This window comes from Blennius ocellaris (genome assembly GCF_963422515.1).
Source record: "Blennius ocellaris genome assembly, chromosome: 16".
In the NCBI taxonomy this organism is placed as follows: Eukaryota; Metazoa; Chordata; class Actinopteri; order Blenniiformes; family Blenniidae; genus Blennius; species Blennius ocellaris.
In genome coordinates, this window is record NC_137665.1 from 23,078,397 (window position 1) to 23,095,239 (window position 16,843).

General features: G+C 44.6%; 1 protein-coding gene across 1 annotated transcript in view; it reads left to right on the plus strand.

The window, feature by feature from the left end:
* Positions 1–16,843, plus strand: part of LOC308141078 (syntaxin-binding protein 4) — a gene marked incomplete at both ends in the record, with an annotated part of 237,544 nt that overhangs the window by 183,810 nt on the left and 36,891 nt on the right. Inside the window, one exon of the mRNA XM_080511081.1 lies at positions 1,670–1,739. Coding sequence (XP_080367207.1) covers positions 1,670–1,739 — 70 coding nt within the window. The remainder of the gene's footprint in view (positions 1–1,669; positions 1,740–16,843) is intronic.

The following is a 16,843-nucleotide window of genomic DNA, read 5'->3' on the forward strand; positions in this document are numbered from 1 at the left end:
AACTTTTTTTTTTTCCGCTGCAAAAAATAACAGTGCAAAGTGGAGAATTTAAACAACAACAGAGGATTCATAAGATCTACATCTGACGACTTTCTCTTCTGTTATAATGTCACATTTCTGCGGAGCTCATAAGCCCCGCCCACTTTTCATGCTCCTCTCTGCAGTGGGGACGCCACCCAAAATTTCGGTCGGGGTTAGTGCTTCCGAACTGCTCCGTACCGCTCCGCTCCACCCCGGCACTTGTGCTTTTCTGTTGTAATTATTTGGTTTCATGAAAATGTAGACATGTTCATCACTTACACTCTATGCCACAACAAAGAAAAAGTTCAAAGTTTCAATTTAAAGGTTATCATGGCTATATGTCATGGTCCTGCCAAGTCAAGATGAAACTGTCCTGTGAAATAAAATGTTTGATAGCCCTGACAGAGGGCTTGTTTTTATAAGCTCGGCTTGGTTTATATTGATGTACCACAACTTGTGTTGTGCAAATGACTGTAAATTATTAATCTATAGTTAAACTAAGAAAACTCAATTTTTCATTTCATCATAGTCACAGAGGTCAGTGTACATGTTATGTCTAAGAGGGGTTCTTATAGTGTGAGAGGAATAGCCCCTCACTGTTTTTTCACAGTCTGCCTCACATGAAGCTTTCATTTTTTATTGAAGGCTTCCATATTGTTTTTTTTCACATTCTGAGACAAAACTATTAATCTCCTAAGATCAATAAAATGCTGACTCATCTCATGTTTTGATTTTAAACCCAGTTGGTCTTTACACATAATCTGAAACAGTTTTTACTCTTCTGGTTTGGCACAAAATCTTATTTTATCATTTGAATGATCAGTCAACATTTTGAGAACCAGTCATTCATACTAACGTAACTTTCTTTTGAAAAGTAAAATTCCCAAATACATCTGTAAGTCCTTCATTGGTGTTTTAATCGATTCTAAAGTCCTCCAGAAAGTATTTACCCCCATGTCTCTGTTAAGTCCAGTAGTTTAATTGGTGTTCATGTATTATGTCTTTATGTTAAGTCCAGTAGTTTAATTAATGTTTATGTATTGTTAATACATAGCTTTTGCTGCAGATGTTGAGTGTTTTTAAATTCAGCTGTAACTGGAATAAGCTGTTCATTTGGATAATTGTGTTTGTCTGGGTGTGAATTTGAACTCATGTTGAGTCCATGACAATGGGTGGCGATCTTTAAGCTTGTCAGTATTGGACCTTGACCGGTTGACCAATGAATTCAGACACAACACTAGTTAAAGTGAGTTGAGACAGCCTGGCTTCTGTCTCCATCATCCTCTGAAGAGGGGCTCCATCAGTCTTCTCCAGGTTAACAGTTGATAGTTTGCTCCTTCTTCTGTTTGACCTCCTGTTCAGCTTTTCACATGGTATTTCACATGTCGTAAAACAGGTGGTCCCGTTCCAGTCTGACTGCTCTGTTGACATGAAGGATCTGCTTTCCTTCACATTTTGTCCAGGGGTGTTAATCCTACTTTTAAAACTTTGATTTCAGACCAGTTGATGCATTTGAATGTCCTCTTAAAGTTCTGTTTTAGTTTATAATCTAGTTCTTGAATAATTTTTTCTTCCTTACATGTGATGTGATCATAGTGTGTGACTGACTGTTCTCAGTATTATGTGTGTTTGTATGCTTTTTGTGCAGATCTGTGCGGAGGAGCCAACCCAGTCGTCACCCTCTCCAGACATCAGTCCTCCCGACATTCACATTTCAGGTATAAACCAATACTCATCAGCTGTCTGTTAATGAATTAACCTTTTTGGGGGGTGTTGAGTATCAGCTTTGGCTTCCTTGTAAAGATACAGCAGATCTGGTCAACTGCCCTTTTGCCAATCAAAGAAAGAGCATCTTCTCAGCAAAACAAATCATGATCTTGAAGCTGATGATCCAGAGTGCTAGTGCATTAGTGCATTGAGGCATGTCAAACTGTGGCTATGTTAATGGAAGTTGGTACATAGTTGAAACAGGTTGTCACTTATTGAATGTGTATGCCATCCCACGCACATACTGTATTGCCCTTGCGCTGGCAGGCAGACGTATCAAGCAGGAGTGAAAGGGACAGCCCTTCTTCAACATACAAAATGTTTCAGTGTGAACGCGTTCCTGTATCTAAGGTACACAATTTCCATCAACAGCCCACACAACATGTTTGGATTAGTTTTTGCTGTTTAACATGCAGATGGTGCTGCATGTGTTCGGTACAAATCAAATACTACTGGAAGCAATAAACCAAACTACTGGAAAGTGTCAGTATCTATTGAGTTCACATCATCAATCTATTGCGGTGATTCAGTGTTTTTCTTTTGGGAGAATCAGATGTTTCAGAAGCTGCAGCAGTCAACTTCAGATTGAGAGTTCATAGGTTCAAATCCCACAGCTGACAGGTCACCACTGTGGCTCTCTGACCCCCCTCAACTCCTTGGAGTTGCCTCACTGCATCCTAGAAATAGGATGGGTCAATGCAGAAAAAGGAATTTCTCCTTTTAATAAGGATTAATAAAGTATGATTAGTGTAGTTAATTTCTTGCACTTTTGCACTAGTACCTACTCAGCTTGCACCCTACTCGACTCAGTTTAGTTCATTCTCCATTACAATATAGTAGCACCTCGGGATGGGCACATTTATCAGAGCTTTTCTCCGTCGTGCACAAGTAATCACAACCAATACAATCTGAATTTCCTGATGTAGAGCGAACATGGATTTGGAAGAGTGGAGTTACAAGTGGGCGGTGGATATCAGCTCAAACTATTAATATTTCAATATGTGGATCGTTAGCCTGTGATGGAATGGCGACCTGTCCTGGGTGTAGCCTGCCCTCGGCCACAGCAAGCTGGGATCGGCTCCAACGCTCCGGATGGATGGATGGATGGATTGTTAGGATTGTGCCTAATAAGACAATTGAATGGTATAACTTTAAACTTTAATGAAAATGTAGTAAACGATGTTCGCCAGTACAGTTATGGGTTCCGATTGAGTTTTTAACATTTGCTAGTTACCAGTTAACAAGGAAACTGGTTCAATACTGGTAGTATCAGTGGGTGGACATCAGTTTGGAGATCTCCTGATACTTGTAGCGAGTCGTTCCGTTGAGCTGTGCTGAATCATCTGGGCGCCACCACACAAAAAAAGTCTTGCACTGCGTTGTTCCTCCACAGGGTTTATTTCTGTGCATCTGTATCTGTGAACATTGTTGATGTGATCGGGTTTTAAAAATGGCAGGGTGAACAAGTCGCTCTCTTGACTCATCTCTGTTATCATGTGCCAGCCAAATCAGCGACCTGCTGTCTCCCAACGTTACATTTTCTACTCACCTCGGTGCACTTGGAACCTTGGTCAAGGAGGAACCACAAAAGTACTTGGTACTAACACATAGTGGAAAGGCCTACAAGGTGAGCTGGGTAGCAATGCCTCAGTCTTTGGGTAAAAAACCTTAAACACAATCAAAAATTAATTAATGAAGTAACATAAAACAGTATAACGGACATTTTTATAATGACTATTTTAACAAACATGATTTATTTTAACCCTGACAAAATATATTGTAGTCAAATAATTCTTTATGATTTCATTTTTCTTTGTAAATATTTTATACATTTAAACAAGATTTATTCATTTTCACTGCCACCGAGGAGCTTCACAACAACCTCGGTGACTTCAGCTTGGGAAATGGACGAGTCCACCTCTGAGAACCTAGTCTCTGCTTCCTCAATGGAAGACGTGGTGGTGGGATTGAGGAGGTCCTCGAAGTATTCCTTCCACCGCCCGACGATATCCCCAGTTGAGGTCAACAGCTCCCCACCTCCACTGTAAACAGTGTTGGTGGAGAACTGCTTCCCCTTCCTGAGGCGCCGGACGGTTTGCCAGAATTTCCTCAGGACTGACCAATAGTCCTCCTCCATGGCCTCTCCGAACTCCTCCCAGACCTGAGTTTTTGCCTCCACCACAGACCTGGCGGTAGTTCGCTTGTAGTTGGCCTGCCGGTACCTGTCAGCTGCCTCAGGAGTCCTATGAGCTAACAGTGCCCGGTAGGACTCCTTCTTCAGCTTGACGGCATCCCTTACTTCCGGTTGCCACCACCGGGTTCGGGGATTGCCGCCACGACAGGCGCCAGAGACCCTGCGGCCACAGCTCCGAGCAGCAGCTTCAACAATGGAAGTGGAGAACATGGTCCACTCAGACTCAATGTCTCCAACCTCCCTCGGGATCTGTGAGAAGCTCTCCCGGAGGTGGGAGTTGAAGGCTGCGTGGACGGAGGGCTCGGCCAGGTGTTCCCAGCAGACCCTCACAACACGTTTGGGCCTGCCGAGTCTATCCGGCCTCCTCCCGGTCCAGCGCATCCAACTCACCACCAGGTGGTGATCAGTTGACAGCTCTGCCCCTCTCTTTACCCGAGTGTCCAAGACACGTGGCCAGAGATCAGATGACACGGCCACAAAGTCTATCATTCGGGTATCCTGGTGCCATGTGCACTTATGGACACCCCTGTGCTCCAACATGGTGTTCGTTATGGACAAACTGTGACTGGCAAAAACTGTGACTGGCACAGAAGTCCAATAGCATTTGGACTTTGTCAGAAACAAAGTCCAAACATCTAACAATACACAGTAAATTGGCTGCTATTACAGTCTGTACCTGAGGATTTTGTTTCTCAATCCATGAACTCGGACTGATGCTTGGTCTGGTTGTATCTTCATCACCACTCTGTGAAGAAACTCAAAAGAATACTTCATGGCATCTGGGTACTGAAGATTCACACAGTAGATAATTCCCAGAAGCATTGCAAAGCCGTGTGCCACATCTTTAATGTTGTGAATCCCAACAGTCTCCACCACAACCGCCACGTCGAAGACTTCGTGGGGAACGGCTCCCCGTTCACCTCCTTCATAGCAAATCAGAAGACCAAGCTGTATCCCCTTCGTGACTTCATCCAGATTCTCAGTATGAGCCTTGGAAAGTAAAACGAATTTTGTAAGACCATTGTTGTCTGTAAATACAATGGCCATGTAACACTATCAACATTAAAGGTTTGCAGAAGCAGAGCATAGTGACAGAACAGTAGATCTATTAAGTGTTTTGGAAGCCAACAAAGTATATTTTTACCATTTAAAAGAAGTCTCATCTGAAAGAATTCCACAGTGAAAGTATTCAACACATTTATTGTTTAAAGCTTTATTTTGTCCTCAAACAGCCCTTCCTTTTGAGAAAAGGTTCTCTCATGCATATAACTGTTGTCTGGAACACAAGCGCAACTGTACCTGCTGTGTACAAAAAGTAGTCCTCTGCAGCTCTCTTCTCACAGTCCTAAATTGTTTTGTTTGCATTCCTCTTCTGCAATTGCAATAGGGTGAACTACTTGCTCAAGTTTTAAAATCTTACATCATAATAATTCTTCCCTTATCAAATTAAGACCAAATGTCCAGCATTATTTGTATCAGGCATTGATATTGTAGAGTCACTAGGGGGGATGGTCCATTTTCAAGAGATCCAGTTATTCTTTTATAACTGACATGGACAAGTTATATTGACATATTGAAATTTCCACCTCATTAAACTGGCTTACAACCTTGAGTTAGACTACCAATAACTCATATTATCAAATTCAAATCCAATAACTCATTATGGAAAGTGGAAGTAACTGATACAAAAAAGTTAGGTTAACTTATTGGCCATATCACTTATTACAGTGTACTCGAAGGCGTAGGGACGTGACCCTCTCATTCACCGGGGTGAACTCCAACACATGGTGGCTGAGCTGTGGGGCAATAAGCAAGCCCACGCCAGCCTGCTGCCTCATACTGTGGGCAACTCCAGAGAAGTGGTCACATTCCATGTCCCGAAAACCAGATTCTGTGTCCGAGGATCGGGTCGTCGAGGCCCCTGCCATCGACTGCCACCCAATCCACACTGCACCCAACCCCTACGGCATCCTCTGTGGGTGGTGGGCACGCAGGAGGAAAAGGAGGAGGGGCCCTCGGGCAAGAGCCCCCGGCCACCAGGCGCTCGCAAACAAGCCCCATCCCCCGGCCTGGCTCCAGGGTGGGGCCCCGGCTGCGCCTCATCGGACGGGGTCTCTCGTCTCCTTTGATGTTTATCCATGGAGTGTTTTGAAGATAAGATCTGTTGTTATAAAAAATAAAAAAAAACAATAAGTGAAATAAAATAAGGTGAAACCAAACAGGTCATTCAACTAATGACAAAATAAAATAATAAAATAATTAAAAACAATAAATTATCTCAGACATTAAAAAAATTAAGAAATACAATAAAATTACAATAAATTAAAATTTACAACAATAAAACTAAATAAAAGACACAGAGGACCATACAACTCACATGGTGTTAAAAGCCCGAGAATTAAAGGGGGCCATTTGTACGTGGAGGGGCAGAGTGTTCCACAGCTGAGGGCCACAAATGGAGAACGCTCTATGCCCCTTAACTTTATGGTTTGTCTAAGGAACTGGTTTGAAGAGTTAAAAAAGATTTCTACTTTGTCTATAAGTTGAAGGTGTTAAAAACTAGATTTAACAATGGTGCCAATCTGTTTATTGAGTTTAAAATCACAGTCAACAATGATGCCAAGGCTGGTGGCTGAGGGATGGACATATTGTTGCAGGGGACCCATGCCATTTTGGGGGTCCCAGGGGCCAATTGCAGTTTTTTCCTCATTCAGATTTAAAAAGTTGTGAGCCAACCAAACCTTGACGTCACTTAAGCACTGAAGTAGGGGTGTCAGGGGGCTGTCTGCATTCTTCCTAATGGCATGTAAATTTGGCAGTCATCTGCATAAAAGTGATAGGAGATGCCGTGTTTTTTAAAGATTTGGCTGAGGGAGGAGAATATATAGTGCGAAGAGCACAGGTGCGATAATTGAACCCTGGGGGACTCCACGATGGAGGTGAGCAAAAGATTAGGTGGAGTCCCCCAGCCTGACTGAAACCCGACAGGTAAGACTTAAACCACTCCATGGCCGTCCCCCTGACACCCACACAGTGTTCCAAATGCTTTAAAAGAATTGTATGGTCAACTGTGTCAAAAGCAGCAGTCAGGTCTGAAACCACTCAAATGGCAGAGTCACCCAAATCAGTCACTAAAAACAGATATTTAAATACCTTTAAAGGTGCAGGTTCTGTGCTATGCAGAGCTTTATAGCCTGACTGAAAAGCATCGGAAATATTATGTGCATCTAAAAATGCTTGCAATTGAGCAAAAACACTTATTTCTAAAACCTTTGACAAAAATGGAAGCTTTGAGATTGGACGATAATTAGACATGATGGAAGAGTCCAGACTAGGCTTTTGGGGAAGGTGATTGGTGGTGCTCACATTCATCATTTTCCATGAAAATAGACTAAAACCTTTCTCTTGATTGAGCAAAACTTTAGTTATTGAACTTTTTTTGTGAAGTTTGTTTTTTTGTTTTTACATTGCATTGTAAATGACATTGCTCATCTTCCATGGCCTGTTGTGCTCTTTGTCCATGGTGATACTGATTATTATGAGGTTATTCAAGAAAGTAGCTGTTGTTATAATTTGACTTTTGAACGACTTGTGAACTGAGATTTCCAGCAATCTGTCCTTCAAGTCATTCAAATTAAGCTGGTACGAGATAAACCCATCTGATCTGACAGAGAAAAATGGGGAACATTTTCTCCCTGGAAGAGATTGGGGATTAGGTGCAGAGGGCTGGAGAGGGAGGATTTCACGGAGACCACAACACAGGGATCATGAAAGAAGTATTTGGTTTTGTTTTCAGCTTTCTGCATCAGTCTTTGTAGAGATCAAACAAACACCAAGCAGATCAAGTCATTCTCCCTTCTATAAGCACATTTTACCCATTTTTCAATTAACACTGTAACACTGCGATGTAACTGGTGAAAGCTCCATCCTCATTACACTTTCATACCTGCAGCTAGTTTGTCAGATTCAAATCTGAGAATACATCTGTGAAGTCAAACTGTGCATCAAAAACACCAGGAGGAAGAATCAGATAATAGCCTAATCACAGTTTTACTTGGATTTCAGCTGAATACACTTGAGACTTGAAAATAATGAAGCCACTTGCATCAGGACCAAAATAAGTGGGTTTTTTAAATGTCCTGGGACGCTTCAAAAAGCATGACCTAAAAATGATCCAACTCCAACTCCAGGCTGTTTTATGCTTGACTGGTCCATGAGCTCCGAGTGGCCGGATTACGTAATTTCAGCAGCCACGGCCCTCCGTGCAGCCTGTCTCAAGCAGAGAATCTTCGCTTCATGCTCCTCCAAAGTTTTCTCACTACTACATGAATGGAGACACACGGAATAAAAGCCAGTGCTGAAGGGGAGGAGGACTGAAGCCTTGGTGTAGTGTCATCGATATAACACAAAGTTAACCCACTGGAGAAGAAATGTGTGCAGTGGTCTTCATGATCCATGTTTCAGTCTCATGAGAATGAGTTTCTCCTTTTGAAAACAATTGAGAGCAGCAGAGTAAAGTAAAAACTTCCTTCATTAGCTTGATCAGAAGGGTTAATCCACCAGTGTTTGTCTTCACGGTGGTGTTGGCAGTCTGTAGTGTTTCTCGGGAGTATCACGGGAGGCTTTAATGAAAAAGGGCTTCATACATCTGTTTTCATCTCACCTTGCTCTTTGGAGTGGAATCACTACCAACATAGAGAAGCCATAGCAAAGGTTTTAGATGACCAGTGGAGGATTTTCAAGTGGAGGATTTTTGGTAGCACTGATGACATATATACCCAGACATACAAGGTGTCCTCTCTTCCGTGCAGAGGGATTTAGTGTATACTGACCTAAAAACTGCCATGGAAACATGCCAGTGCACATGTTGCAGAGTAAGCAGGAAGTATTGAGATTCCAAGAGAAACAATTCTGCACTGTGACAACGGAAATAAAAAGCAAACGTCCATCAGATTTGTCTCCATTCAGAGGATGTCCTCCCTCTCAGAGGACAGGTGGAACAAGGTAGAGCTGTTATTTTACACTGTATGGAGCATAGTCTTTATTAGGACATCGTCTTTTATCCGGACAGTCTGTAGTCACAAAATGGTGCTAACTTAGAATTCACGTACTCTATTGAACAGACCTATTGGCATACCATCATAACATTTAAGCTCATTTTAAAGAGTTTTAAAGGAATCATCCAAATAAAACTAGCAGGTTGTAGAAGGTGTCTTATTAAGGTTTAGTACAAATCTAGATTTGATGGCGTCAGACAAGGACAAGTCTTGTCTCTGTTCTGAAGCACACGGCGCCTGGACCTTCTTCTATCCACCTTTATTACTCAGATATCGAACAATCAAGACAAATCAGTTCAATGCCTGCTTCCAAGAGATTGCAAGTGATAGATTTTCTTTCTTGAGTGTCTTTTGTAATTTCCTCAGGTGCTCTCACACATTAGCAGATCTGCCCAGCGCTATTGAAAGTGACGGCGGGAGAACTGATCACGACTGCTTTGTAACAAATGTTTATGCAGCAGCTCACTGTATCATCTGCTAGTCACACCCTGACTCATGCTGACGATGTGTCAGGGTTGAAGAAACAAACAGTGAAGCTCCCAGCTTCCGCTTTTGGACACACACACAGATGCTCCTGCAGGGTATTTATAAACTCAGAGGAAATTCTCATCTCGAAAGCGAGAATCTAATTTCCCTTTTTCAATAAACCAAGCAGAGTTGTATTGTCACTGGAGCCCTGCACAAAATGTTCCTTCTTCTGCTCAAGAACCTGAAACATGAAATTCAAAAGTTGATTTTAGTGTGAAAGATGTGAAGCAGACAGGCTCTGATGGTTCAGGTCATGCAGGCCTGTGACTGAAAGCCACCTGCCTCAATCCATTTGGCCGGATTATCTCGGCCAAGGTTATATCCTAGGTGCTATGACCACTTAGCTTCCCGCCAGGCTCTTGGTTAAGCCAGTAGCGAGCTGTGACAGATGTCAGCAGTTTGTGGTGAACGTGTGCGTACACACGCACACACACACACACACACACACACACACACACACACACACACACACACACACACACACACACACACACACACACACACACACACACACACACATACACACACACACACACTCGCACTCGCACTCGCACTCACTCAGACTTATACACACACACACACACACACTTGATTTTTACCCCTTTTCTCCAGCGTAGACCATCTTTTGATGTTTCTACTGAGTCTGTGTCACAGTTTTTTAAGCTTCTCTTAAATAAATGTGAATCATGTTTCTCTGCTGCTGTACATAAAGACGTGTCACTGAGAATCAGCTGGTCATCAGAGATGTTTAGTTCTATTAGGGAGATAAACACGCTTGTGACAATAAGACCCTGTTATGCATTTTGTCATCAGTCTGACAGCATGGGGGTTTCTGAGGCCCCGTTTACACGACAACATTTCACGTGATAAAACCTAATCCATTAAAAAAGGAGTGAGTTTACACTGCCGCAGCAAATACATTGACAATAATGGAGTTAGTATGCTGGACCAGGCGAGTGCTGTTGCTCGATTTTGTAATGGAACCACACAGATGTTTGCAGCGACGAATACACTATACACGTGAAGGAAATGGAGAGAACCACACATCTGTATGAACTGAAGACGCATTGGATGCTATCGGGGGACAGTCTCAACTATAAAACTACTAATATGGATGATAAAACTAGAATACGGACCGTAAGTCATACCACTATGGGTCGGCCATGATTGTTTACAAGTGGATGAGCAGAAGGAAGGGGAGGGAGAGGGAGAGATGCTCATGCACAGTCACAGGCTCCATAGCCTCCAGTAGTCTCTTCAGGAGGGAACAGTGACTGTAAAAGAATCTTTCCACCTCGGGAGCCGGGAAAAAAAACTTTGCAGATACAGTTTATCTGCACACCGGTGTCATTTAAATGGACCCCCCCAATAGTGAAGAAAGTGTAACGGATATAATCGTATTTGTTGTAAATGGGGCCTGAATGAATCAAGTTTCTTGCAACTGAGACTACTGTAAATGTCTCAAAGTAACCATTGTATTTTTCCTAAACAGCACAATGAAAGCAGTGTAACCTGCAGTAAGTACAACTAACTCACACAATAACCGAATCATGAGTGATTCAGTACTCTGAGTTACTGACACTGAACTAAGTACATGAGTCAAGATGTTGTTCCCTCTATTGTGTCTCTGTTTGAACACTGAACTAAACAGATCATATAAAAAGAAAATGCCTGGACATACTTATGTGCTCTGCCATAGAACCAGTGATGCCGGTAATGCGTTAATTAGTAGCGTTACTCTAAGGCCCCTTCATGCGGCATAGCCTACTGGCCGCTTGTCTTAGATCTTCCGTCTCCCCGTCTGAACAATCACAATTTACAAACAAATATAGAGCCAGAGGCTCAGAACTCCTGAACTGAAACATAAACTACTTGAGGAAAGGTGGCCATAACATGATTACTTTTTCAGTAACGAGCAATCTAATGTGTTACTATTTCCAAACCAGTCATCAGATTAAAGTTACTTATCCAAGTCATGGTGAGTTTCTGTTGTAGCGTCCCACAGGGCGTTGGAAAAGAAGACAAGTTTCTTGCCTGTAATTTGACACTCCTTTATTCTCCTCCAAACTCACATATACACACCCACACATGCAGTCTCTGCACATTCCCCTGACCCGCCCCCCTTCTCCACTTCACAGGCAACTCTGTCCAACAGTGTGTTCAGGTAATCAATAAATCTTGACATTGCAACAAGAATATAACTGCAGAGACGTTTTTGAGAATTTTCCTCAGTAAAAATACACATTAGCAGGAAGCTCCGCCCTTTGGTTTCAATCAACAAATCAATCAGTCAATGAAAGACTTTATTTCTCCCCCGGGGGGCAATTAAAAGGTCTCAAAAGCCCCGTTTCCACCGCACAAAAGTGCGGGGACGGAACGGAGTGGTACAGTAAAGCGAAACCTCCAGTACCCGTTTCCACTGCAGAGAGGAGCTAAAAAAGTGTGCGAGGAATAAGAGCTCTGCAGATATGTGACGTTACAACAATAGTCTCAGCTTGGCTGCAGATCTGGATCTTATGAATCCTCTGTTGTTGTTTACATCCTCCACTTTGCACTTGTTGTTTAGTTAACTGTTATTTTTTGTAGCTGCAGAGCTGCAGCCGCAACTTCCGTGTTGGTCCAGAGAGAGCGAACGCTCCGGCGACTGGCCCCGCACCCGAGCGCCCCGGCTGGCTGCGGCACAGACACGGGAGCCTTGAGCTTTCTGCTCAAACTCAGGAGCAGCCACTCCACTCCGGCGCTGATCGCGCTCCAGCAGCTCCGCTCTGGAACACGGAGTCTCCGCGCTTCGAGCTTCTCTGTAACGCCATGTGCCGGCCGCGGAAGCGCCGGCCGCCGGCCATGGGACAGCCACTGGTCTGTGGTTTCTGTTCAAAGGCAGAGATGGTCAGCGTTCTGTTCAACCGCGGTCAGTGCCGCGACATCGCAGGGACAGACCACGGACACGATGCAGAGAAGCACGGAGCACGGAGCACGGAGCTCGGAGCTCGGAGCTCGGAGCCCCCGTGTCCCGGAGCCGCGCAGCCACGCTATGCTGCAAACAGAAAGCTCCAACATGATGCAAAGTCCCAAGCCCCACACTAAAGTTGAGCAGCAAAGAAAAGAAAAGGGGGAAAAAAACTAAAAACACCAGTGCAAAGCTGACCACACTGACAGCAGAGGATTCATCCAGCCGACACATTAAAATATAGAGGGTGTGTGGTAAATCACTGACCAATCAGCAGACAGCTCCTCAAACTGAGACCCATACCATGGTCCTGGGTACCCCAACGGAAAGGTAGCGGAAAAGCAGCCGCCTTTGGAGCGGTTTGGCAGTTTGGAGCAGTTGTTTCCGCATTCCTGTGGTGGAAACGCACTTTTTGTGTGGTGGAAATGGGGCTATAGAGGCATAAAGGGAGTGCAAATAAATAATTAGATAAATAGTGCAACAACAGACTACAACTAAATCTCCGGGTAAATAAATACCAGTAATAGTAAAAATCTGATAATAAAACCGTGACCCAGAAATAAATACAACAAAGAATAAAGGTTAAAGGTTACATATATATCAGCAGGAGGCCAGGCAGTGATCAGCAGAATCTTTGGTAAAACTTTATTTTCATGTTGAGATGGGGTTGTTGTTGGCAGCTGCTGAAAGTAACTAAAAAGTAACTTGTAATCTAACTTAGTTACTTTTAAAAACAAGTAATCTTTGAAGTAACCAAGTTACTTTAAAGGAGAAACTAGTCATCAGTAATCACATTACTTTTCAAGGTAACTGTGGCAGCACTGCACTGAACACACTGGGCTGAAAAATGAAAATAAAGTGCATAAAGTATTTTTGTAAACATAATAAATACACCTACATATTGTACCACTTTTTACAAAGTATACAGTAAACATTCTGATACCTGATAGTACTTGTAGTTTATTTCCTTTCATTTTATATTGTTGTGAAGAGAATCTGATCAATGTCCTCAACAATGATAACTTCCTCTGTTATGAGCTGTTCACTGAGCTGCTGGCATCAGTCAGCCATTAGCAGAGCCGCCGTCAGTCAGCCAGTTGTACAGGTTTTGAATGACTCAATCATTACGAGGCATCTCAATGTCCAGGAAAAGAGATTAAATCTCTGTGTTTACTGGACAGAACAGGACAAGTGCTCATGCTGTGTAATGGTGTTCGCCATACTGCTACAGCAATACCGCTGCACAGCACAGTAGTGGCTCTTCAGCACCATCTATCAGAGTGGAATAAGTCCTACTGTATTCACAATACAACTATATACGGTAAAACCTCTGATTTAGTGACACCCTAAAATCCAAGGGCAAGTGTCCCCTGAAAACAGGTGTCCTCTCTTTGGAGGGACGGATCACAAAGACAAATTGTAGGAGCAGTTGATATGGAATGAACCAAACACCAAATATGTTATGATTATTTAAAAGCACATAACTGAACCAATACAAGATGTCCATCTATTTTCTGCCGCTTATCCGGGTCAGGTTCGCGGAGGTAGCAGTCCGAGCAGAGTTGCCCAGACTTCCCTCACCCCAGACACTTCTTCCAGCTCTTCCGGTGGCACCCCAAGGTGTTCCCAGGCCATAGAGAGACATAGTCCCTCCAGCGTGTCCTGGGTCTGCCCCGAGGCCTCCTACCGGAGGGACATGCTGGAACCTCTCCCTGGCGAGGCGTCCGGGGGGCGTCCGAAACAGATGCCCGAGCCACCTCAGCTGGCTCCTCTGGATGTGGAGGAGCAGCGACTCTACTCTGAGCTCCTCCCTGGTGACTGAGCTCCTCACCCTATCTCTAAGGGTGACTGAGCTCCTCCCCCTATCTCTAAGGGTGACTGAGCTCCTCACCCTATCTCTAAGGGGGACTGAGCTCCTCACCCTATCTCTATGGGGGACTGAGCTCCTCACCCTGTCTCTAAGAGTGACTGAGCTCCTCACCCTGTCTCTAAGGATGCGCCCAGCCACCCTACGGAGGAAGCTCATTTCAGTCGCTTGTATCCGGGATCTCGTTCTTTCGGTCATGACCCATAGTTCATGACCATAGGAGAGGGTAGGAATGACAAAATTGACTGGTAAATCGCGAGTTTCACTTTTTTGGCTCAACTCCCTCTTCATCACGACGGACTGATACAACGTCTGCATAACTGCAGACGCTGCATCAATCCGCCTGTCGATCTCATGCTCCATCTTCCCCCACTCATGAAGAAGACCCTGAAACACTGGGAACTCCTCCACTTGGGCTGACAAGGGCACTTCACCGAACTAAAGGGAGCAAGCCACCTTTGTCCGGTCGAGTACCATGGCCTCTGATTTAGAGGTGCTGATCCTCATCCCAGCTGCTTCACACTTGGCTGCGAACCGTGCCAGTCCATGCTCGAGATTCAGGTTCAATGAAGCCAGCAGAACCACATCATCTGCAAAAAGCAGAGATGAGATCCTGTGGTCCCCAAACCGGACCCCCTCCAGCCCCTGGCTGTGCCTAGAGATTCAGATTCAGATTCAGCTTCAGATTCAGATTCAGATTCAGATTCAGAGACACTTTATTAATCCCTTGGGATGACTCCCTCAGGGAAATTCGAGTTCCAGCAGCTTTAACAGGAAAGGAACAGCACACAGAGAGCAAAGAATAAAAAAGTAATAAAATAGGATAAGTCTATAGAAACAAGATAAAATAATAAAATAAGATAAATAATTATGTACAATATTATGAAGACACTTCACTAACCTTAACTAAGTAGAAATAGCAAAAGAATAAGAACCCCAAATAAAATATAAAATGACAGGTGACATTAAAAATGCAATGTGATTACAGTCAGGTTTACAAGTTGGGTAGCGTAGCTGCTACTTCCCTTCCATCCTCAGACCCCTCTGACCCCGCAGACCCCTCCTCCCCCCAGTGAGGAGTTGTACAGCTTGATGGCCTGAGGGACAAAGGAGTTCTTTAGTCTGTTTGTACGACATTTTGGAAGTAGCAGTCTATCACTAATCAGGCTCCTCTGGTTGATGATAACGGCATGCAGAGGGTGGCTGGTATTGTCCATAATGTCCAGCAGTTTTTTCAGTGTTCTCGCCTCTGCTACCGTCACCAGAGAGTCCAGCTTCATGCCGACCACAGAGCTGGCCCACCTGATCAGTTTGTCCAGTCTGGACATGCCCTTCTTGGATGTGCTGGCCCCCCAGCACACCATGGTGTAAAAGAGGACACTGGCCACAACAGACTGGTAAAACATCCACAGCAGTTTGCTGCAGATGTTGAAGGAGCACAGTCTCCTCAGGAAGCACAGCCTTCTCTGAGCCTTCCTGTACAGGTAGCTGGTGTGTCTTGCCCAGTCCAGTTTGTTGTCCAGCCACAGTCCCAGGTATTTGTTGGAGTCAACAACCTCCACCTCCTCTCCCTCCAGAAGGACTGGTCTCAGCTTTGGTCTGGACTTCCCAAAGTCTATGACCATCTCCTTCGTCTTGGAAGTAGTGAGTTCCAGGCGGTTACTGCGGCACCAGACAGCGAAATCCCCCACCAGACCCCGGTACTCCTTCTCTCTGCCCTGATACATCCAATGATGGCTGTGTCATCAGCATACTTCTGTATGTGACACAGCTCTGAGTTGTAGCAGAAGTCCGAGGTGTACAGGGTGAAGAGAAGAGGGGCCAGCACTGTGCCCTGGGGGGGCTCCAGTGCTGCTGATCACAGTGTCAGATGTGATGTCTTTCAGCCTGACATACTGTGGCCTGTCGGTGAGGTAGCAGGAGATCCAGGCCACCAGGTAGGGGTCCACTCCCATGCTCTTTAGTTTGTCCTGGAGCAAAAGGGGCTGGTTCGTGTTGAAAGCACTTGAGAAGTCCAGGAAAAGGATCCTCACTGTGCCACTTCCCTTGTCCAGGTGGGAGTGGGCCCGATGTAGGAGGTAGAGGATGGCATCCTCCACACCGACATCCGGCTGTTAGGCGATCCTGGATATGCTGTACCTGGGGTCTGAGGAGACTTTCTGTCCATGTAGGTGATGAACAGAACCGGTGACAAAGGACAGCCCTGCCGGAGGCCAACGTGCACTGGGAACAGGTCTGACTTACTGCCAGCAATGCAAACCAAACTCCTGCTTCGGGCGTACAAGGACCGAACAGCCCTTAACAAAGGGTCCGGACTCCATACTCCTGGAGCACTCCACACAGGACATCCCGATGGACGCGGTTGAATGCCTTCTCCAGATCCACAAAACACATGTGGACTGGTTGGGAGAACTCCCATGAACCCTCAAGTACCTGGTGGAGGGTATAGAGCTGGCCCAATG